The 24,950-nt window shown below is 42.7% G+C and overlaps 1 protein-coding gene across 3 annotated transcripts in view; it reads right to left on the bottom strand.

Annotated features, from left to right (window-relative positions):
* LOC310860599 (kelch-like protein 28) overlaps positions 1 to 24,950 on the bottom strand; it is a 31,915-nt gene that overhangs the window by 6,738 nt on the left and 227 nt on the right. The window contains exons 2-12 of one of the 3 annotated variants that reach the window (XM_083767615.1): positions 17,577 to 17,751; positions 16,337 to 16,553; positions 15,278 to 15,412; positions 14,226 to 14,417; positions 12,172 to 12,315; positions 10,239 to 10,407; positions 9,677 to 9,883; positions 9,242 to 9,388; positions 8,769 to 8,939; positions 7,625 to 7,693; positions 1,745 to 1,912 (exon numbers count right to left, since the gene is read on the bottom strand). In XM_083767615.1, the coding sequence (XP_083623741.1) occupies positions 1,745 to 1,912; positions 7,625 to 7,693; positions 8,769 to 8,939; positions 9,242 to 9,388; positions 9,677 to 9,883; positions 10,239 to 10,407; positions 12,172 to 12,315; positions 14,226 to 14,417; positions 15,278 to 15,412; positions 16,337 to 16,553; positions 17,577 to 17,647 (1,690 nt within the window). In that variant the 5' untranslated portion in view covers positions 17,648 to 17,751. The remainder of the gene's footprint in view (positions 1 to 1,744; positions 1,913 to 7,624; positions 7,694 to 8,768; positions 8,940 to 9,241; positions 9,389 to 9,676; positions 9,884 to 10,238; positions 10,408 to 12,171; positions 12,316 to 14,225; positions 14,418 to 15,277; positions 15,413 to 16,336; positions 16,554 to 17,576; positions 17,752 to 24,950) is intronic. The other 2 variants (XM_083767617.1, XM_083767616.1) reach the window with 2 other exon arrangements.

Raw genomic sequence — 24,950 nt, 5'->3', positions numbered from 1 at the left:
GAGCGTGTGTGTCTGCTTACCCCCCGACGGTTTGTGCGTGCGTGCCTCCGTGAACGCTTGTGTGTGTGAACCAGCCGCTGTCAGACCGACTACTAAGTCTTCCTTTTATACGCCGGGTGTGGCCGCTTGCTGGTTTGGGCGCGGTCCGTCCATCAGCTCAATCTGGTGGAGGAGGAGGTTCGGGACGTAGACCTCCCCTATTAGGCGGCCGAGGGCGTGTCTTACGATCCGAGGCGTCTTCTGTCTGACAGCTTGTCTGGTTGCCCTGGCAACGCACTTACCATCGCGGGGTGTCGCTCGCGAGACCCCACAATATATATATATATATAGAATATTAGTGGTCCATGACATGAAATTGTTTGAGAACCACTGCTCTAAAACAACATTGGATAATGATGTTTGACAGTCAGCAATATTGTTGCTTATTCTATATTTATTTTCTGACTTTTTCGGATTTTCTGACTTGATCTGGCCTGTTAACATTTTCATAGACCTGGTTGCTTGTTTCCCTCTCAGTCAATGTGGCAACCCTGGTCAATGCCGTGTTGACTGTTCTGTATGATAATTTAGCTTAGCACACAACAGCTAGGAGGATGCAGCAGGCTGCTGCCGTCATGTTTAACAGTATTTTGCGCAATTTATGTCCACGAATTTATGGGTATGGACTTATGGCTCCATCGCTGCCTCTTTCTTTAGTAGAAGTAGAAATTTAACGTGTTGCTGACTGTTTACCGTCCCTCTCACACGCGCACGCGCGCGCGCGCACACACACACACACACACACACACACACACACACACACACAGACACACCGCCTCCTGGCCGCTGCAGACCCAGAGGCTCTGTGCAGAGTGAGACCCCAATATTTATTTATCGGGTTAACGCAGCACGTTAACGCCGATGTGCCCCGAGATTTTTAGGCTATGAAAAGTGTTACTTTCGGACAAATCTCGCGGCACACCTGGACAGATCAAACGGCACAGTAAAGTGCCGCGGTACATAGGTTGAGAAACACTGCATTAGATCATAGAGTGCCCGCCGCCCATCCATTTATAGCAGCGGAGCACATTTAGCGACAGACGGGATGCTATCACGGATGTGGCTGAAGTAGCTTGATGTAGCCAAAACCAAAACACTCTCGATGCGATCGACAACAACTGGAGGTATGATCAATTCTAACGCGACTAGCGACGGGACCGCGATGAGCCGTCTAACACATACGTTTTTCTTAGAATTGGACGGAATGATTTAGATCAAGAGTTATTCACGTTTTAAGATTTTCGATCTCGATGCTGGGCGTTACCAATTGATTGAACGGAGAACTCTGTCCTTCCCGCTCAGGGTATTAACCAGATATAGTCAGGGAATATAATACGCAAAACGTCCACAAACGGCCATGATTGATTGATTGATTGAAAATTGTATTAACAGTCTGTAGATCAACATATCAACGAAAGCACAGTTCAATACAAAAACAGCGGTTTTGAGAGGCCAAGTAGTAGCCTAGCCAGTTTGTTTTGGGATATCTGGAGACCTTTGAGGTGCTGTGGTACCATGAGTCAAAAAGAAAACTTGTAAGAGGGCTCCTGTTAGAGTCTTCAAAGTATTCTTGCTGACCAGTGAGGAGATCCTGTACAGCCACTTGTCCAAATGTGATGACCTCATCACATTTGTGATGACGGCTATGGCCACTGCTGTGGCCTAAAGAGAGTTTAAGACAAGTGGTTAAGGACAGGTTTGATACCTATAACGTAGATCTTTCCATTGAGGGTGCAGGCAGCTGAACCAGAACGTGGAAACTGCATAGGAGCCACTTCTGTCCATTCTGATGTTTTGGGGTTGTACTTGTAGGCAGGGACGTATGTGGTGACCTGTCCCCCGTGGGCCGCCAACCGGTATGTGGACCCCGAGACTGTGAACAAAACACATTTCCAATGGGAGACTGAACGTGAACACAGCTTCTGAACCATTCCTTAACTCCATGTTCACTGAACTAAATACTGGTCCCAATCATCACAAGGCACACAACATTTACAAGATATTCATAGTAAAGCGGCTTCTTTTAGCGAGACAAATCAGGAGAAAATCTACTTTGTTAATATTTCTTTATCCCAGCAACAAACTCTTGCAATATTTGAGAGGAGTCTCAAGGAAGCCCCTCTCTGTCCATCTGCAATTTCACGGACAGCACATAGGGGGCTCTGGCCCCATATCTAAGATGAGAATATGTGAATATGTAGAAATGAATGGACATATTTAAAACGATTAGGAACGATACTTATGTGCCCAAATTAGAGCTGGCATACTTGGTCTGCATATTGAGACAGGCAGATATGTAGGCAGTCTAGGCACGGTTGAGGAGGATGGATTATGTAGTCTGTGTGATCTAAAGGAAATTGAAAATGAAATGCCATTCTACAACTCTATTAGGGAGAGACTTTTTAATTAGAGATCCAAATCATGAATTCATATGGTTGGAAGTCTTCGAGAAACTAAAACGACTATTTCAAAAGTACACCTTTTCATTTGCCTCATTCCTTGAAAAGGCCTGGCCAATGAGGAGGAGGGCCATTTACATGTAAAATGGCCTTGTTTATTTGTTTTCATTTTTGTTCAAATACTGTACAAATATGTATTCATGTATTTAATAATGCATTTTGGAATATGAACAGGAAGGACTGTAATCATTGTAATGTCAGTTGTTTTCAATGTACTTTGTTAAATGTGTCATATAATGCCATATGGGATGGGCCAAAGTGGCATGACACGAAAATAAATATTTCATTCATTCATTATTTAAAAGTGAAATATAAAATATATGTATTAAGTGTATATATATGTATAAGTATTAAAAATATATGATGTGGAGACAATAAAGACTATTATCATCATTATTATTGAAGGTGGCAACAGCTCTGTAAAATATTTTGGGGGCATATTTAGAATGTGTGCAGGCTTGAGTACCGTAATTTCCGGACTATAAGGTGCACCTGAATATAAGCCGCACCAGCCAAATTCAGGGGAAATCCCAAATATGTACGTATACAAGTCGCACCGGACTATAAGCCGCAGGTGTTTTAATGTTTCATTACCATATGTAAAGGTTTCCGCACGGTCGCCCCTTTCCATCTCGCCCCACTATTATACTGATTATATAAAAGGTATTATCATATTAATTTATCATTGTTAACTTCACTCTGCATATCCACGGGCATAATAGCATGATGATGCCATTACAAAGAATGGGCTAAATCAGGAGAATGTGTTTAATAAAACGAAATTAACTGCTAGAAGGAAGGTCCTAAATTAATTTAATTAAGCAGTGACCGTCTCTGTGTCATGTTATTCTTTCTTAACACATTGATTGCTAGAGTTTTCTATTTGCTCAGGCTTGGTGGTGCTGAGCGATTAACATTGGGACTTCTGAACTTTTTCGGGGCCCACAGCGAGGGGCCTCTTATAGCGAGAATCACACCGCATAAATCAAAAGGAAGCCAAACTAGTCCACTTCAATTTAAAAAAAATATTATGATTCTACCATCTTCCATTCTGGAGATATTGACCTTTTTCTAACACCTGCTTTTCGCAGCACGCTGCTCTTTTGAAAAAACAGCAGAGATATGGAAGGTTGAAGTTGACAGACATTGACAGACAGATATAAAAATGAACACAAATAATATCATATACATACTACACACTGAATGAAAGCCCTGAATGTCTACTTTTAGGAGGAAAACAAATACACATGGTCCCATGTATAGTTTGTCAGTAATTGGCTATTGAATGCAGCTTGCAATGTTGCGCAACATTGCACTGCTCACTTCACAGGGGTGTGATTTTCATTATTATTACAGTAGAAGTATTTTTCTTATGAAAGCAGAGAGTCTTCTGTTTCATACGGTATATAGTATGTACATGTCGCTATAGGCCTTATTTTGTGAATAATAGTTCTTCTGGTCCATGCATTTTCTGAAATCCTCTCTGGTGGGCGCAAGCTGCATTCAATAGCCAATTACTGACAAACTATATTTGTATATATTTGTATATTTGTTTTCCTCCTAAAAGTAGACATTCAGGGCTTTCATTCAGTGTGTAGTATGTATATGATAATAATGTATTTATGTTTATATCTGCCTGTCAATCTCTGTGACTTTAAACCTTTATAACTCGCTATGATAACTTCATGAGGAAATGCTCACTTCACAGGGGTGTGATTTTTATTATTATTACAGTATTCGTTTTTTTCTTATGAAAGCAGAGGGTCTTCTGTTTCATACGGTATATAATATGTACATGTCGCTATAGGCCTTATTTTGTGAATAATAGTTGGACCTGAACAACTGCATTCAATAGCCTACTGACAAACTGTACATGGGATCAATATTATGTATTTGTTTTCCTCCTAAAAGTAGACAATTAGGGCTTTCATTCAGTGTGTAGTATGTATATGACAATAATTTATTTATGTTTATTTTTATATCTGCCTTCAGAACGATAGTATAACGGTGAGATGCGTTACTGGATCGGTGAGTTTAGTGGTTGAGGTTGACATGTCTGGACATGTTTGAGGAAAGAAGCACAGGAGAGAGAGATGATCAAATAACTGGCCGCTTTGTTGGACAACGCCAACGCGTCTTCACTTTGTTTGGGCAAAGAAGCACGTATAGTAGAGATCAGCGATGGAAAAGAGTTTTATCCACGGCAGATAAGTAATGACGTATTATCGAGGGACCGCCATGATCAACTAACTGCCTGGGACCGAGGCTACGTTGTCACCAGCCAATGCAGCCATCGCTATCCGTTGTGTGATTGTAGCCTTTTTATTCATTATAATTGCAGTGATAAGACCTATATCACAGCCGGGCGTCTCTCTCGATACCGTGGATATAGCCTACATCCACAATCACACAACGGATAGCGATGATGGCTGCATTGGCTGACGAAGACGTAGGCAGTAAGTTGATCATGGCGGTCCTTCGATAATACGTCATTACTTATCTGCCGTGGATATAAAGCTCTTTTCCATCGCTGATCGTGCTTCTTTGCCCAAACAAACAAAGTGAAGACGCGATGGCGATGCACACAACGGATAGCGATGGCTGGTGAAGACTGAAGACGTAGCCAGGCAGTTAGTTGATCATGGCGTGTGCCGTGTGCGTGTTGAAAACGTTATGAAATGGCGATCGTTGAAGATTATTCTTGGTTTATATACTGGCAGAGGGCAAATCGACACGACTGCGTTATATCTTTTTCCGAGAATGAGAGAGCGGTGCAAGGCGATTGCAAGGCGCAGTGTGGCCTGGGGCCAGTGGGGGGGGAACTCAAACTGCAATGCGATCCGGGCAGAAGAGACTCCCCCCACAAAGATTCCTCGGGAGAAACCATGTAGAAACAGGAGGGGAGGGGGAATCAAGTGTATTCACAGACACTAGACTACTACTAGAGTATGGGTAACTCCATTTTAGATGCCCTGACATCTGCGTTGGTCTATGCCGTTGCCGTGCAGACCCATACGTGTAATGGAGGCATTGGAGGAGGGAGCGTCTTCGCCACAGACAGACCTCTTTTCAGGAGGGAGGGGCTTTTTACTCCCGGATCACATATTGGACCTTCCTGGAGAGGATCGCTGTTAGTTTCTTCGGTGTCCTGGAGCATAGGACGTTGATGTACAGTAAGCAATAAAAAAACGTATAAAACGTATAGATACGCTTCGCGCGTACGGCGTTCGATATGAATAAAGCGTATGGATACGTTTCCAGCATTTTTTGTGTTAAAGGGATTGTGACATTAAAAAATCACACACGTGTGAACTGAGTGGTGCAATTCCCCCCCCCCTCTCTCTCTCTCTCTCTCTCTCTCTCTCTCACTCTCTCTCATTAGAGTCACTACCCCTCTCACTGTTTCTGGCGCCCCCTACTGCTATTATTAAGTCACATACTCATGCTTACACAGACACACAGACACACACACACACACAAACAAACAAACAAACAAACACGTACGAGGACATTGCAAGCTGGTTGTAGGAGTGGTTGCACCACTCAAAAAAAGGGTTTGGAATTGTTCTTGTATTTTTTAGGTTTTCTAATCTCAATTGCACCCAAAAAACATGAACTTTTAACATTCAGTAGATTTTCTGTGATCTGGGGTTTTCTGGCTCAAACAGGTGCTCTGATTTCCGGCAGTAAGTGACATCACTTACTGCAAATCCCATATATGTCAATGGGATTTGCCAGCAGATGTCACTGTTTCACTGTGTTGCCTGTTTTCATTGTAGCTCAAAAGGCCCAAAAAACCCCAAAGAAAACTTCAGACCACAGAAAATCCACTGAATGTTCAAAGTTCAGGTTTTTTGGGTGTAATTGAGGTCATAAAACCTAAAATAAAAAATAAAAATAAAAATAAATGAAAATGAATGTCATAAAACCTTTAATTTTAAATTAATTCTCCAACCTACATCCATTCATCCTGGCTGATTGTTTTCCTATCATATACAAGCCTACTTGTACGTGGATTTTGCCGTCACCGCCACTCTGTGGGCTGCAGTGGCAGCATTCAAGACATCCCTCCTCACTCTGCCCAATATTATCCAGTTTGGTGACAGTCAATGGCGCAACGGAGTGAAGTGATCACTGTAGCCTGCTAGCTAGCAAGCCTAGCATGTAATATTAAATGAACTAGCCATTATAAAGACCAAAGGAACTGTGGTTGTAACTTGAACATTTAGGCTTGTATGAATTGAATGAATAACATCCAATCGCTGGCCTCTCTTCCGTGCCTATACAACTAGTCTCCATTCCAAAGTAACGTAACATGCTAATGCTATGCTGCTCCATAGAAAGGTCTAGCTGCGCACAACGGAAATAGCATATCTACCAGCTCACAAGGCGTCCATCCGTGAGGCAGTGTAGACTTGTAACTTTGACAACAGCTGTTGTGAATTTTGGCCAATCAGAACGGCAGCTGCAAAGCCAGTTTGCATGCATGGACCGGCCATAGATGAATTTAGAAGGCCCCCTAGTGGCCATTACGTTAGCTCAGAGCCGGCTAAGATGGCTCTGCGTTAGCTGTAAAAATCCATAGATAAGCTGCACCGTTGTATAAGCCGCAGGGTTCAAAGTATGGGTAAAAAGGTGCGGCTTATAGTCCGGAAATTACGGTATGTTAAATCTAGTTTGCATTAAAACTCCTTCAGCGCCTCCTGGTGGTCACCAGTAATGTCTTTGAGTGCCAATTCTCCCATTATAAAAAAAGAAAGAATTTGTAATTCTATTATGCATGTAATGTGCATGTCATCACCTGTAAACCAGATTAGAGGAATTTTCAAAATATGGATGAAAATAAAAAAATATTTTTTTTTCAAGAATAACAAAAAAAAAAGGTTTTTTAATTCCCAAGGGAGAGACGTCTGGACGCCTGTGGCATCCATTACATAATAGGCAATTAGACGTCTTGACGTTTTTGGCTACTAAACAGGATTTAGATTATTATTATTATTGTAGGTAGCAAAAAAAAAGCAAGGAAAAAGCAAAAAACGAACAAAACTTAAAAGGTGCAGAAGGAACCCACATTGCACATCGTAAAAGGAATGCTCATCGCGTGGACAAAAAAAGGTCACCCCCACCTTGGTTGCCACAGATACGTTTGTATCTGGGTTGCAATTGGGCCGTGTCTGTGTCAGGGGAACCAGTACCTATAGGGACCAGGAGGACACAAGGCAAATCATTATGCATTAAGAACAATGAATACTATCTCGAGAATCTGGCAAGTCTTCCGAACACCCCATAGGCCAATAGTTATAAACCATGGTGTTCCCCTCCTACTCCGCACACCAACCTCATTCCCCCTTAACCCTCTCATTCCTTTCCTTTCTTCTCCTACTTTCTTCCTATCTACTTCCAAAACAAACAGCAGTACTTATCTCTTTCTTCCACTCTCTCCTACAACACCATGGAGTCCTTATCCAACCATTCACTTCCGTCTATTTCCCTTTCTTTTCTACTTCTCATATCTCTCTTCTCTTCTGCTCATGAAATCCTTGCTGGCTATTACTACTATTTATTTTATTTAAAAAAGACCTATGCGGTGAAAGGAGAAGGTGTCAAAGTTCCAAGTGGGAGGTTGTTGTGTTTAGTTTAGTTTACTTGTTTTGTTTCAGTTTTGTAACCACTCAAATCAACAACAAAATTCTGTAGTAACCGTCCTGTTTCCTGTCTGTTCTCTGTCTATGTAATTGTATGTACAAGAATAAAAAAAGAAGCATAACATAATGTACTGCATTTTCTCCTGGCCATACACCTCTTCTATGCTTAATAAAAACTTTAAATGAGAAGAACAATGAATACGTAATAATAACAATAAGCATTGTCAACAGGGATGTCACAATTACAAATTTAAGTGAGTCTAGTAAGAATAAAAAATAAGAAAAGATTAAACTATTATTAGGGTAGGTTTACTCTATTTTGGACTAAGTGTCATACATGATCACAAGACTTTTATTTTTTAACTGACCAGTAGTGTTCTTGCTCTTGGCTTTAATCAGAGTTGAACGGTGGTTCATAGGTTAGCCGAGAGGGCCATCTAATGTAAACACCTGAAATAGCTAAAACTTGCCGTCCATGGCAGTGATATTCTCTGCCAATCACAGATTTTGACGTGTTTTTTTCTGTTTTCCATTTTTAGATGGCACCCTTTGCTAACCTATGACACACCGTTCGAGTCCCAACTAACATCAGGTGAACCTGCAGGTGCATAAAGGTGTCCAATACCAAAAACGTAGATCAGTCCATCCAGTGCGACCACAACAGGGTGGTTGGAACAGCGTGGCATGTCCTGATTGAGCTGCCAGGTGTTGGTGCGGGGGTCGTAGCGCTCCACAAAGCACCCACTGCTCTTCTGGCCACCCACTGCCCACAGATAGCCATCCAGCACCACCAGGCCTATGGACCAGAGGGCTAGGTTAACATTACTCAGAAATTAATCTTGAATATTGTCTATAGAATTGGCCCCGATAACGAATATATTTGATGATTATTATTATAAATAATCCCCACAGAAAATGACTCATTGTACGTACTGTATTGTGGAAGAGGCTGCTTGAATCCAATACAATGTTTTGTTTGTTTTAATAACATGATACATTGGTTTTCGTACTTTATCGAAGATAAGTTATCCCGTATATTCAAGGAATATTCAATAATCAAATATTCATTTACCAGCCCTAATGGACAATCAGTCTTACCAAAGTCAATGCGTGCCTCATTCATGGAAGCCATCATGGTCCATGAGCCATCACGTGAAGGGTCGTAGCGCCACAGGTTCGTACTGACTTGAAAGTTCAAGAAGCAAGGATCAAGTACTTCTCCCCCGGCCACATACAAAGCAGTGCCTATGGTGGGAGAAGAGGAAAATTAACACGGCTTATGCCTCGATTGTTAAAGAAATGCACATTTTCAGACCTCAAGATAGATTGCCCAATTTCTTGCATTGCACTTTTTTATTTGTGAGGACAAACATGCTGTTGTTTTGTCTGCATCGTGCAGGAGGATAGTTGTGTAGGTGTAAACATTTGTAAACTGTTCCGTATCCACGGCCAATAAAAATCAAGTGAAACAAAATGACATTTCAGTGTCAGGCTATATCGAGGGTGCTTCATATTGTCATTTTCATTTCTTACCGTTGTATTGCTGTATCTGACCCTGATGATCCTCCTCACCTAACACAGCCAGACCATGCTTGTTCATTTTGAATGGCAGACGGATCAGACCCGTGTAGATCGGTGCATTGGTGAAGGACCCATTCCCCTTCCACTTCCCAAAGTACACACACTCAACGCGGTCAAGCAGCTTGCCGTCACTCTGACCTCCCACCATCACAATCACCTCTTGAAATACAGAGAGTGAACATAGACACAACATACAGAGAGAGAGAGAGAGAGAACATACAGTAGACACAACATATTTTAATTCAGAGAAGGGGGGGGGGGGGGGGGAGAGAGACCTTTTGTATGTACACATGACATTTCACTATAGAGGGTATGCGCGTGACATCATCATCAAACCAGGAAGTTATGCAGGAACGCCCACTGAGTGGCAGAAAAATACTTTCCTGGCATTGACAGCCCAGACATCCACACAGAAAAGTCCTATCTGATTGCATTAAACAACATTAAACAATGTTAAACTCGATGTGCCATTCACTTTAAGCATGCGCATACCCTCTATAGGGCAGCAGTGTACCTCTGGTCCTACGTGGGTGTACTGTTTCACTGTAGGGCAGGCGATGCTGCTCCATGGCCTCAGAGATGAGCCTCTGGCAGCACGGGGATTCTTTCACCACCTCCAGAGACTCCATCGCATCGTGGAGGTAGGAGGGACTGATCAGAGGAAGACGGATCAGCCCTAGGAACTTCAAGAACAAAAAGAAAAGAACACACATTTTTAAACTAGTGTAAAAACTGGACATTGGGCGAAGACAACATTTCAAATCTCTACGTCTACCTCAAGACAGTCTTTACGTTTGTACGTATGTAAATGTACTGTACACCTATGTTTGGAGGAACGTACGTACGGCAACATTGTGAACGCGATATCTCAGGTACGCCTTGAGGGAATTCCATGACATCTGGCAGGTTTTTATTTATAATTTAATTTATTTACTTTGCACATGCATAGGGGTATAACGATATATTATAACTGCATCGAAAAATATTTTAATTTCAAGAATGTAATTATATTGATATGCAAGCCTTGAATGAATGGAGAATGTTGTTTTGATCACATTCCAAAGCCAATAACTTGATGACAGACTCAATGGCCTACTGGAGACTCCGCTGGTCAAATTATTTAGGCTTAGGAATGCATCAACAACTAAACACATCTCCACAAATGCAAGGCTTCATTCCATGGGGCGTGACATTGATATTAAATAAGTCACTTAGGCTCAATCCCAATTCCTCCCTTCGTCCTGGCCCTTAGCCCTTGCCCTTGCTTATGCGCGTTCACGTGAGGGGGAAGGGTTATCTCAATTGTCTTTGGAGCGAGGGGTAGGGCCGAGGGTTAGGGCTAGAATCCCCTTCGTTTGAAGGGATATCTCGACGGGACTTCAAACGGAGCAACATCACTGAGGGGCAGTGAGGGCTGAAAGGCGGACGAGGTAAGAAGCCTTTTATGTCCTTTATTATGGAAAAATATTATAATAACCAATATTATTTGAATGTATTAACAATCTGCATCACCAAAAATATCGCAATCTCTAGCAAAGGTTAACGTTACCTCACGTGAACTAACGATATGATACGGCGTTGCATTCATACAACGTTACCCATTCATTTGGCGCCGCATCGGCGCTTTATTCTTTTTTATTTATCGCCGGTGCGCCGGTGATACAACACGGATGCAAGCTAACTTATTAGCAGGCATCAGTCCGACCCCCCAGACCACGATATGTCAACATTCTGCAGTTTTGGAGCTCTTAAAAGCCATGAAATAGCCTACTGTACCTACATAACGCTGTCACTGCATAACGTTGGCTACTCGCGCTGCAGTGATAGCTATGGTTTTATCATGACCAATGTTAAGCTAATCCCCACAAGTTGCAAAACTTACATAACTAATTAGCAATGGTGTTGTTTTTTTCCCCAGGAAAACCAGCTACAGAACAGATTGCAAGCTGCCGTGCAGACTATACATTGGATGGAGATGAATCACGATGGCATTTTCATTGATAGAAAATTACTCTGTTCTTAATGATATTAAAAACAATGAACAGTGACCACAGCCCCTTCTTTCTATACTGTAAATTGTTTTTCCTTTTTCTAACCCTGTATATATATCTGTACCCATGCTATACAAACAATAATCAATTAATCAGGTACAACTGTTGAGCAGGTGTCAGAATGAGCTATATCTAGCTGAATTACATACATGAGACAAAATTACAATATATTTATTTCATCATAACCACAGCAATGTTATATTTACGTTCCAAGGGACGTTCAATATTTAGGGACGTTCCAATTCCTAGGGGGATGATTTATCTCCCTACCCCTTGACACTCATTATGTAGGGACAAGGGGAAGGGGCAAGGGCTGAGGGGTAGGGTTAAAAAAGGAATTGGGATTGGGCCTTAGTCTTTGCAGTAAATGAGGTGAAACATTGAGAAGTGACTGACCATCTCAAAGTGCTGTCTGCGTGTAGGACACTTATTGATCCACAACATGGCTGCCTCAAATATGGTCTCCTCTTTAGGAACGTTGAGAGCTTCATCGGAAATAATCTTTGTCACCTTATCCACCGGGAGAGAGAGGAACTCCTCCTAGAAACAGAAACACACACTAGATTAGTTTACAGTGCACTGTTGTGATGAAAACAGAGCTGAGCCAGAAGGAAAAGTTTACAGTGCACTGTTGTGATGAAAACAGAGCTGAGCCAGAAGGAAAAGCTCTCCGTCTACTCTCACACTCTCTTGAGAAAACTAGTGTTGACTAATCTTTACAAGTGGCTCTTATTTTGAAGAGGAAGTCAGTTTCACTTGTAACAAAGCTGCGAATGTGGATTAAACACTTTTAGCCAAAGTTAATATATTCAGTTATTTACGATATGAAAACGATACATATGTGACTTGTAAAATGTACACACTTTGAAAATGTGTTAATTATTTTCTGCCATCCACATTTCGGATTGAATTTGTGCCTTTTTACCGCGATGCTGGCGCCATGTTAAAGCTTCTGACGAGAGGTAAGGAGCTTGTGTGTGTTCCAATGTTGCGAGTTGTAGCGAGTGTGTGTGTGTGTGGGGGGGGGGGGGGGGGGGGGGCGGGCAAACACCGTCTATTTAAAGTGAATGTATGCGCTGGCGTATGGGGCAGGTGTTTATGCTAACAGCTAGTAGCAAAAAATGAGTTAAACATCGAAAATCCACAGCATTAGGCAAGTAGTTAATTTTATCTGCACTGAGAGTTCATGTGCAATGAATCACATGCTGGCTAAAGTAACGTTGTGGTAGAATTCATTCAAAATAGATTGAGATCTTGATTCAGACACCTACGGCTACGCAATCTAATTTCTAAATTTGAGCAAGAAATGTGCAGCACTAGTTGGCTGTCCAATTCATCTTAGTTACTCTTTAAGTTTTTGCTACAAGAGAGGTATGAGGTTGTCTGTCTAAAGCCACAATAGATTGCTACTTTTGGAATGTAGTAATATTTTCATGGGAAAAAAGGGAACTGTGAGAGAATCGAGGAAAATCGAGATTAACATTTGAGAAAGAAAGGTAATAAATCACAGAGTTAATCTGTCCAATACTGTTAGTCACCACAGATTGTTACGAGGAAAAGCCAACAACAGACCAGTGTTGTGTTTGACAGAAAATGTAGATATTAGTTTAGTCTTTTGAATAGTTTTCATTTCGTTTTTTTTTAAATATATATATATAATTTTTATCCCACGATTTTGCAACCCAGATTTTAAGTGGTGCAAACCACTTCTACATCCAGCTTACAAAGTCCGTGTGTCTGTTTGTGTGTGTGTGTGTGTACCCCTGTAAGAGCATGAGTGGTGTGCGCATGCGTCAAATTGAGAAGTATGTGACATGGCTGCCACCTGCTGGACGCAAACGATACAGAGAATGCCATGGAAGAGGGAAACAAAATCATAAACACACACACACTTCCAGACGAGAGGCCCCCTTCCCTGCGATACAAATTGGAACGATACAGAGAACCAATAGACGGGAGTTGCACCACTTGGTTCACACTGGTGTGATTTTTTTTCACCCAGTGCCAATTATCTAATGCAATCCTGGGCGCTACACTTCCTCTGCCAACCTGGGGGGGGGGGGGGGGGGGGGGGCAGCGGTCTGACCTCATGCCTCCTTCTATGCTTGAGGAGTCCAAGCTGCATCTTTTCACCTGACAGGGGGGAATTTCCTTGGCCGGACATAGCACATTGAAGGAACATGTTATTCCGACCAGTTCCTTTCCCCTCCATCAGGCGCCCTGGCCAGGGGGAGGTAGTTTTAGAGACCAGGATTACTGCCTGTTTTTGTGAGGGTACCTACCCTCACATGCAAACTCCACACAGAAAGGCCCTTTCGTCAACCCCACCTCGGGTATGGGCAGTTTTAAGTCATCATAGCTTAGTTTTCATTTAGTTTTTGTCAGTGATAAAAGGTAGTCGACAGGGGGGAAAAAATCATGTACACACTGCAACAAACAACTTCTCTGACCTGCATGTAGACATCTCCGAAGTTGTGGATGATGTAAAGCAGGCTGGATCCCTCCAAGTCCTCGAAGGAATGGGCCTCAGCTAAGCTGTTAATGCCTAAACAGTTGCTGTTGTCTATGTGACGTCGCATGTAAGAACAGCACTTCTCTTGGACAGCCTTCACATCCAGCATGTGTGCTGCTGCTAGCATGTCCTAGAAGAAAGAAACAACTTCAGGTCTTCACATATTTATTTTGCTCTGAGAGTGCTTCATTGTCTTGTTTTTTGATGTACCTCTGTATTTTACTTTTTCTATATATTTGGCCACAAGGCCCTTAATTATGTATGTGCACTGTTGTTCCTAAATATAGTTTTTTTTTTTTAACTTTGATGGCTTTTTTTATGGTTGAATCACTGTTTTACTTTATTTATTTTACTGTTCAGCCTGCTGGTAGTAACTGGTTATTACATGTATCATGACATCCTGTCATTGGCTCATTGATAGCCCAGCCTGTATTTAAGACATGCCCAAATGCTGTCACCCTATGACTCTGATGAAGAACGCAAGGTCGAAACGTTAGTCGTTCTTTCTGTATACTTTAGCACCTAATAAAAGGCTCTAAATGTCCGTGCTGCTCCAGTCTCTTCTCCTTATGCAAAGAAAAAACATAATTAGATAGATACAGACAGACAGACAGACGGTGCATTTATATAACACATTTATCCAAGGCGCTTTACATTCACCCATTCACACACACACACACACACACACACACACACACACACACACATTCATACACCGATGGCAGCGGAAGCCATGCAAGGTACCAACCAGCACATCGGGAGCATTTAGGGGTTCAGTGTCTTGCCCAAGGACACTTATAGATAGATAGATAGATAGATAGATAGATAGATAGATAGATAGATAGATAGATAGATAGATAGATAGATAGATAGATAGATAGATAGATAGATAGATAGATAGATAGATAGATAGATAGATAGATAGATAGATAGATATTTCCATGTTGTGTGTGTGTGTGTGTGTGTGTGTGTGTGTGTTCATTACTTCACCTGCACATGTTCTTTGGGGATGGCCACCTCTGACGTGTATGCATAGGTCAGCAACAGCTCCAGGATGTGAGCTTCTACTCCATGGATGTTAACCCTGTCCTGTCTGGACTCCAACATGCCACATGTAAACATGGCCTGTTGAGGACGACAAGGTGAACACCGGGTTGTCTTAGGTCACATTCTCACCTAATACTTCGGTAGACTCGATGCGAATGGGCGGAGAAGTTGGGATTCTTGCATATTTAATTTGCCTTCACACTGGCTGTGTCAAGCGCAGCAAGGGGACGCAGCAGGGAATTTTATCAATGTGTTCAATTCATAAAATGCACAGTGAAAGGCAAGCTATGGTGTTAAAAAATATACTTAAGAGTAAAACTTTTGACGTAAAGTGAGGGTAACAGATGCAGTGTGTCGTTGCCGTCGGTGACTTATGTGTGTGTGTGAGAGTCTCATCTCTCCACTCGGATCCCCACACAGTGACAGCCCTCCATGTTTACGCCCGACAGACAGACAGAATATTCTGTACACTGCAGTGTTTCCTTAAGCAATAGATTAATGTGCTCGTCCTCATATTTCGATGAGGGCCTAATTCGGTGTCCTTATTTGACCACGTCACATGGTAACCTAACGGGACACACTGCGTAAAATTAATATCCCTTTACTGCTCCGTCTCCAACTGGGTTTAGCTCCTTATCCGCCACATGATAGTTTGCTTAATTTCCTTTATTTGTTACGGATTGCATTCCCACCTGCACCGCCCGTTTTTGGGCGGAGTAGAATGCGGCTCTTTGATGCGCATCCGTTTTCGAATGAAGCTTCACACCTGCCAAACGAAACGCACTTTCTGACAATGTGCAGCAGGATTTGTTTTAATCGCAGTAAAGCTTTCTGGTGTGAATGTCACCTTACAGTAGGTCTCTAAATGTACATTGTGCCAATAATAAATTAATTTTATGAGTTGTTATAGCACGGTCTTCAGTTCACATGAAAGCCAAAGTCAATGTAATTTCATTAACAGCACCAGGTCATTAAATGTTCACATGGAACGTTGAGGTTTACCTGAAAGTAGGAGCTAAAGGATGCCAGCACAGCTCTATGACAGGGGAACTCCTGTCCCCCACAGCACAGAACCACATCACACAACTCTCTATTGAGCCGAAGACGGTTCAGGCCTTTTAGGACTGTGTCGGGATGCTTCTTGGTCTCCTCCACAAGCACACATGTCTCCTTGACTCTCTCTCTCTCTCGTTCTTCCTCAGACGAGTAGTACGAGCAGCTGGAATAAAAGATTAGACAGTGTTTGTGTGTTATTCCTATGAATTGAATAGGACTATGGAAACAACAGGCTTTCTTGGGTTTTAGATAATCTTAGTGGACATGGTATTGAACTGTACTTTCCTGTGCTTTTCTCTGCAAACTGTTTAAAAAAAGTAATTTATTTATTTATTGATTGATTTGATTCATTATTTTTTTAGATAACCGCAATGGAAGTGGGGAAATAAAGAACATGGTTCCAGGGGCTTCTAGAGATATTGTTTTTGTTATTTTCAGATGGGGGTCCGTGGGGGTCCTTGAAATATTTGAGAACCACTAGTTTAAATGTATTAACTATGTTGCTGAAACTTAATGTATTGCCAAAATGTAAATCTAAGGCAAACTCAGACAAGTGACGTAAGATGTAACTCTAATACCTTATATTTAATATTTTGAGCTTGTAGATCTGTTCAAGCTGTTACTTTGGGCTTGTTTATCTGTAAAGACCATCGATTGATTAATCAAACCGATGCCGATTAATCAAATAACAACTAGAATCGGCCGATACCGATGCGTTTGTTTGCCGATTAATCTCCCATCACTAATTAAAACCATATTGGTTAATTGCCGATCTGGTCCCACCTGGGTCCAGACTCCAGCCCTATATAATGAGTTTGTTGTTTAGTGTCTTCACTGTCTTGTTAGCCCTGATGAAGACCGGTATAGGTGGAAACATGTTGGTTTAATAAAGATTATTCTCCTCATTTAAATATTGAGTGCACAGATCTCCATCTTTTTTCAAAAGATTGAAACCACCTTATATATTAACCTGACAAATTAAAATAAAAATAAAAAAAATCTGTCTCCGCCGGTAATAAAATGAATGGCTGTGGAATGCCACAAAAACAAAATTGGAATTTCAAAATTCCATACTTTTTTCCAGACAAATTTTGGACCCATTGGGTCGATCATCGGGCAAGCTGCGGACAACAAAAAGAGGTGTCAGAGCGAAAAGGTGTTCGGTTCTGTGTCAAGAGGGACTTACAGGGGGCTAGAGCTGCGTGAGCTGCGCGAGGAGCTGCATGACGTCATGTTGTAGTTTCCGGTTGTCACCATATCACCTAAAACTGGAGCATGAATAGGCCTTAAAGCGACAGCATAAGAAGGTATCACTGACCGCGCCGACCGGGCAGGTACCAGGAGCCTCCCCCCTGAGCCTCCTGCCCAGGAAAACAGAACAGCAGTAATAGTTTGGAAACAAACAAAAAAATCCATACAATATTTTTCATTCCCCATACTTTAAGACCTGGAAAAGCATGAAATGAAATTCCATACGTACGCAGTACGCACTTCTATGGAAAAATAAAAATAAAATCACACCCATGTGAAGTGAGTGGTGCAACTCCGTATGGGGGTCCACAGAAGTTCCAGACCCACAGGAACGCGGCCAGGATGCCGGCACGGTTCCGGCGAGCCGCCCCACACCTGTACGTGTACAGTATGGAACTAGAAAAAGTGCCCTTCTGGGCACAGGTCTCCACCAGGATAGGAATGTAGGGGAGTTGGCATACAAAGTTATCCACAGATCCGTGCAGTTAGAGGTAAAAACACTTTTCGGCCAGTTATAGCGCCACCTTGAGGCTGAGTTGAAATTGTTCATGTGGCATTTCGTCCTCGGCCTAGTGGGAATGTGGGTGCACAATTTCACGGAAATCACGCAATGTGTTCATGATTTGCAGCATTTTGTTTGAAACTGAGCACTCCTGTGAACTTTGGAAGCCAATCTTAACCAATCAGGATGGAGTCTGAGAAATCTGAAAGACCGGTTTCGTTGAATGGCTCTAGAGAGACTGTGTACCAATTTGCGTGATGTTTGGACAAAATCTGTAGGTGTACTGTGCAAAAACTTGTTTTGCACAAAGCGGCCTCCTGGTGGCGCTATAACAGGCCGTTCTGGAAAGTTTGGGGCAGAGGTTCATCGTTGGCATCCAGGGAGTGTGTGTACCAATTTGCGTGATGTTTGGACAAAATCTGTAGGTGTACTGTGCAAAACCTTGTTTTGCACAAAGCGGCCTCCTGGTGGCGCTATAACAGGCCGTTCTGGAAAGTTTGGGGCAGAGATTCATCGTTGGCATCCAGGGAGTGTGTGTGCAAAATTTGCCATCGACCGGGTTAACGGTGGGCGAGATTAGCTACTAACGGACACACGGACGGACGGACGGACACACAAACGGACGGACGGAGTGCAAAACATACTCTCCCCACATGCCTTCGGCCTGGTGGAGACAAAAATAGAGGGGGGGGGACTAACTTTTTTTAAATGGGCCAGTCTAGCCAGTTTGTGCTCTTTGAGAGCGGTTTTAAAGGAGTCGAATCTGGGTGGCACATGTTTTTTTTCCTCCCTCTGGTGATTGTGGATTTGTTGACATTAAGGAAGTATTTTGACAGGTACATGGGTATCTTAGTGGTGTAGCGAATCTTGTGGAACAGGCCCATTGCAAGTTGCTGTACTTGTCGTCAACCCCAAGCCAACCCCAAGCCATTCCAGCCTATCAAAATGGGCAGGGGTGAGGTAGCCTCAGTCCCAGGTTTACTTATCTGCAAAAAGAAAAGCCTGGTCACTACGTAAGGCAGAGAAGCTATTGGCGGATGTATCCTCCGGAACATCCGTCAGATGTAAGAATGTAAACTGATTTGTAAAGCATCAACATAATTTCCTTCCGCTAAAATCCCGCAACTTCCACCCAAACAAATGATAGTCTTTACAGCGTAGGTCTTGCCCAGGGTGGGGGTGAGGTGGGTTCTGGGACTCAGTAAGGCCAAGTAGTAGCAGGAAACACAAGTTAGAACTCTGTGTTCCAAGCAGTGAACTCTTACATCATGTTTTTTACAGCAATGCATCTCATTAAATAGTAACTCAGTAATATTACAACTCGCTGGACTACAATAATGTAAACTTGTAAAATGTCATGGCAGAAAGGTCACACACCTTTCTGCCATGGCATTTTACAAGTTACATTATTGTAGTCCCGGGGTTCTCAACCTGTGGGTCGCGACCCCTCGGAGGGTCCAGAAATTATTTTGGGGGGTCCCCAGATGATAAAAAATAAATTGGGACGGGGTCGCAAGACATGGCCTGGGGGTCCCCAGCCAAAAACCCCTGCTGTAGTTAATACTTTGTGTATTTTGTCTTTGGTGTTAATGTATTGTGATATTTTAGTTAAAAGTCATGCTGTGTGTGTGCAGCGTGTAGGATTTTCTGTTTGGTAGTTTTGCGACACCATGTGGTGACTGGTGGTGGTACAGTTTTACAAACGAACAGATGATCTTTGTCTCAGCAGCACAAATCTAAATTATGCATAGTTACTAATTATGGATAATTATGAGTATGAATACTGGACAACTCACACCGGTGAGTTGTCTTCACTTTCTGACATGGCGGGGTGAGTTGTCTGTACTTTCTGTGGTACCCATTACAGTAATTCAATTTCGGTTCTATCGGTTCCTACAGACGTGCGCAGTCACGCGCTAATTATTTATTTAACAGTAAAATCCGGTGAAACACTGTTGTAACTTGTAAGCTCTCTCTCTCTCTCATTGAGGGGGATCGTTTGTGGATAATGTTTGCGCTTCAAACGCAGAGTCTCACAGCTGTACAAAGTTGCTAATTAAGACTGCCAACGAACACAGTTCAAATAGGCCTACTTAATACTGACTGATAATTGTCTCCACCAGGCCGAAGGCCTAGGGGGAGAGTATGTTTTGCACTCCGTCCGTCCGTGTGTCCGTGTGTCCGTGTGTGTGTGTGTGTGTGTGTGTCCGTCCGTCCGTGTGTCCGTGAGCAGCTAATCTCGGCCACCGTTAACCCGGTCGATGCCACATTTTGCACACACACTCCCTGGATGCCAACGATGAACCTCTGCCCCAAACTTTCCAGAACGGCCTGTTATAGCGCCACCAAGAGGCCGCTTTGTGCAAAACAAGTTTTTGCACAGTACACCTACAGATTTTGTCGATGCCACATTTTGCACACACACTCCCTGGATGCCAACGATGAACCTCTGCCCCAAACTTTCCAGAACGGCCTGTTATAGCGCCACCAAGAGGCCGCTTTGTGCAAAACAAGTTTTTGCACAGTACACCTACAGATTTTGTCCAAACATCACGCAAATTCGTACACAGTCTCTCTAGAGCCATTCAACGAAACTGGTCTTTCAGATTTCCAGAACGGCCTGTTATAGCGCCACCAGGAGGCCGCTCCAGGAGGCCGCTTTGTGCAAAACAAGTTTTTGCACAGTACACCTACAGATTTTGTCCAAACATCACGCAAATTGGTACACAGTCTCTCTAGAGCCATTCAACGAAACCAGTCTTTCAGATTTCCAGAACGGCCTGTTATAGCGCCACCAGGAGGCCGCTTTGTGCAAAAAAAGTTTTTGCACAGTACACCTACAGATTTTGTCCAAACATCACGCAAATTGGTACACAGTCTCTCTAGAGCCATTCAACGAAACCAGTCTTTCAGATTTCCAGAACGGCCTGTTATAGCGCCACCAGGAGGCCGCTTTGTGCAAAACAAGTTTTTGCACAGTACACCTACAGATTTTGTCCAAACATCACGCAAATTGGTACACAGTCTCTCTAGAGCCATTCAACGAAACGGGTCTCTCAGATTTCCAGAACGGCCTGTTATAGCGCCACCAGGAGGCCGCTCCAGGAGGCCGCTTTGTGCAAAACAAGTTTTTGCACAGTATACCTACAGATTTTGTCCAAACATCACGCAAATTGGTACACAGTCTCTCTAGAGCCATTCAATGAAACCAGTCTTTCAGATTTCCAGAACGGCCTGTTATAGCGCCACCAGGAGGCCGCTTTGTGCAAAACAAGTTTTTGCACAGTACACCTACAGATTTTGTCCAAACATCACGCAAATTGGTACACAGTCTCTCTAGAGCCATTCAATGAAACCGGTCTCTCAGATTTCCAGAACGGCCTGTTATAGCGCCACCAGGAGGCCGCTTTGTGCAAAACAAGTTTTTGCACAGTACACCTACAGATTTTGTCCAAACATCACGCAAATTGGTACACAGTCTCTCTAGAGCCATTCAACGAAACCGGTCTTTCAGATTTCTCAGACTCCATCCTGATTGGTTAAGATTGGCTTCCAAAGTTCACAGGAGTGCTCAGTTTCAAACAAAATGCTGCAAATCATGAACACATTGCGTGATTTCCGTGAAATTGTGCACCCACATTCCCACTAGGCAGAGGACGAAATGCCACATGAACAATTTCAACTCAGCCTCAAGGTGGCGCTATAACTGGCCGAAAAGTGTTTTACCTCTAACTGCACGGATCTGTGGATAACTTTGTATGCCAACTCCCTAGAGGCCAAGGAAAAACCTTTGCCTGGAATTCTTCACATCTGCTCATCCTGGTGGAGACCTGTGCCCAGTAGGGTGTATCCGATTTGGATGAAATCAGATCAAAATGAAATGACGTTATCCGTCGCCGTGGAAACGGCAGATGTTCTAACGGCGACAGAATGCGTAGCTGTCCTCGCAAATGCCACTTTTTTTCTTTCACAATGCCAACACATACCCAATCCGTTATCCGATCCGATTCTTGGGCAGACGGACACTCACATTGCGATAGCGGCAGATCAGTATAAGCCTGGGACCGAGGCTACTCAGGCTAGCCGTATGTTTTGTTGTTATTAAAACAGGAAGACAACCCCGTCTTCCTGTGACTGTCTATCTCCAACAATACTATAGCCTGGCTACATTTTAGAAATGCACCTATCACCATTGTTGGAGTAGCCTATAGTATGCAGCCCATGTAATGCGTAAGCAGCGTAACAATAAACGCATCGATGAATGAATGAATAAATAAATAAATAAATAAACGTTTGTTTCTGACGGGGTTCGAACTTTCTCCTCCGTTTGTCGGCATAAAGTTCCCCAGTCATGGAGCGTATGCCTACTACATTGAGCCATTCTAGCCATGACATTTTGTAATCATAATCAAATCATAGGTTATAAAAGAAGCCATCACAACTCAAAACGAACTGGGAACTAGATCAACTTGAAATCTCTTTCGTCACACCGATTTCCAAAACGGCTGTTTAATAAGCCTACAGAATAGTTTTTAACATCACCATCTCACCATCATCACCTATATAAGTTCACCTTATGGTAATTAATGTTATACAGGCCACATAGAAGTAGTAAATATGATGCATGATAGGTTAAAGTAACAATTTCTTTACAACATGACCTAAATATGCCCAAAAGCTACACTGACGTGACTTGGTCAGTCAATGTGCTCCAAATTATCAAAGCGAATGGTGTTAATGTTTCAGTTTCACACATAATATTCTGCCCATTTAAAGCGTCAAAATAAACGCATCATTTAACGGATGACTGAATAAATAAATAAATAAATAATTGTCAACATCTCACAGGATTCGAACTCCTCCCAATGTCAGCAGGAGCACACCAGTCTGAAGCATAGCCCAGTGTGCCATTATGTGCACTTCATCTCTGAACAGTAAATAACTCATAGAGTATACAAATCCAGTTATCACAACTCAAAACAACAGACAACAGAATAGATTAACTTGAGATATCAACACCACTGAATGACTGAGGCCCCTGGCTCCTCTGTCTATAGGCCTACCTTTATTCCTTCTATCCCAATTTCTATTTGGTCTTTGGCATCGTTTTTGTTTTCAAAAAGCAAGATTCTGTAGGCTACCATGTTTTTTTAAATATTTTATTTGTTCTCACTTTCTGATTGATTGATTGATTGATTGATTGAAATATTTATTTAACAGTTTGCAGAAACTCTGTCGTCGATCCTAAGCCATTCCAGCCTGTCAATGGGCAGGGGTGAGGTGGGTTCTGGGGGTGAGGCCAAGTAGGAGCCTGACCTGTTTTGGGAAGTCTGGAGCCTAGTTTGGCTGAATGTGTCATTTCCAACTCTATTGTCGGCGCATGGAAACTAAGGGCTACTAATATATACTATTCTCTGCCTATCGGGACGTAACTCGGACGGCGCTGAGTCGGGTCTGGTGGCCGTCGCAACGCTCGGCACGGCGACTCGCTCGGCTAGCGCCTCGCTCGGCGGTGCCTCACGTGGCTCAAGGCCACCAGACACGGCGCGCCTCCGTCATTGACATCAGTGACATTATCACATACTGAAACACTGAGTATGCCAGTATACCCATATTGGCCCTGTTGAGGTGCCGATAACAGATAGTGTGTATAGAATGGCGCACGTTGCTTCTGACTGGTGCACAGGTGCTGACAGTTCAAAACTTCGAATCCCATGACGAGAGCCTTTTATTTATATTCATCCATCCGTTGATGCGTTTATTTTGACGCTTTAAATGGGCAGAATATTGTGTGTGAAACTGAAACATTAGCACCATTCGCTTTGATCATTTGGAGCACATTGACTGACCAAGTCACGTCAGTGTAATGTGGCTTTTGGGCATATTTAGGTCATGTTATAAAGAAATTGTTACTTTAACCTATCATGCATCATATTTACTATTTCTATGTGGCCTGTATAACATTAATTACCATAAGGTGAACTTATATAGGTGATGATGGTGAGATGGTGATGTTAAAAACAATCTGTAGGCTTATTAAACAGTTTTGGAAATCGGTGTGAATCTGCTGAGATTTCAAGTTGATCCAATTCCCAGTTCGTTTTGAGTTGTGATGGCTGCTTTTATAACCTATGATTTGATTACGATTACAAAGTGTCATGGCTAGAATGGCTCACTGTAGTAGGCATATGCTCCATGACTGGGGAACTTTATGCCGACAAACGGAGGACCAAGTTCGAACCCCGTCAGAAAAAAACATTCATTTATTTACGGTATGTATTTATTCTTTCATCGATGCGTTTATATTGACGCATTACATGGGCTGCATAGTTAATGTATGTGACACATATGTTTACTCATAGTTGCATTTATAAAACGAATTGTTGTACATAGACAGTCACAGGAAGAAGAGTGTCTTCCTGTTTCTCAACAACAATCACAACAACAAAACACAGGGCTAAAGGGTGTGCAACCACAACGCAATGTGAGTGTCCGTCCGTCTCCCCGACGCTTCTTAATCCAAACCAGAATCAGATCGGTATGTTTTGATAAGTTGGCATTGACGAGGACAGCTACGCAGTGTAGGGTCCGTGTAGGACCACAATGGAACATCAGCCGTTACTAGGACGACGGAGACGCCATTTCAAGTTGATCTGGTTTCACGTTAATCTTTGTCACCTGACGGCACTTTTTCTAGTTACATCTGAATAGCAAATTAAGCAATAAGCCACGAGAGGTCTCAGCTAGGTTACCGGGCATTATTTTACAATGGCTGCCACTTTATGTGTGACATGAACGTTTATGTAC

The sequence above is a fragment of the Protomyctophum parallelum genome, assembly GCF_964188405.1.
Source record: "Protomyctophum parallelum genome assembly, chromosome: 6".
Classification (NCBI taxonomy): domain Eukaryota; kingdom Metazoa; phylum Chordata; class Actinopteri; order Myctophiformes; family Myctophidae; genus Protomyctophum; species Protomyctophum parallelum.
Note: the sequence above shows the minus strand (reverse complement) of the source record. Positions and strands in the feature narration are given on the sequence as shown.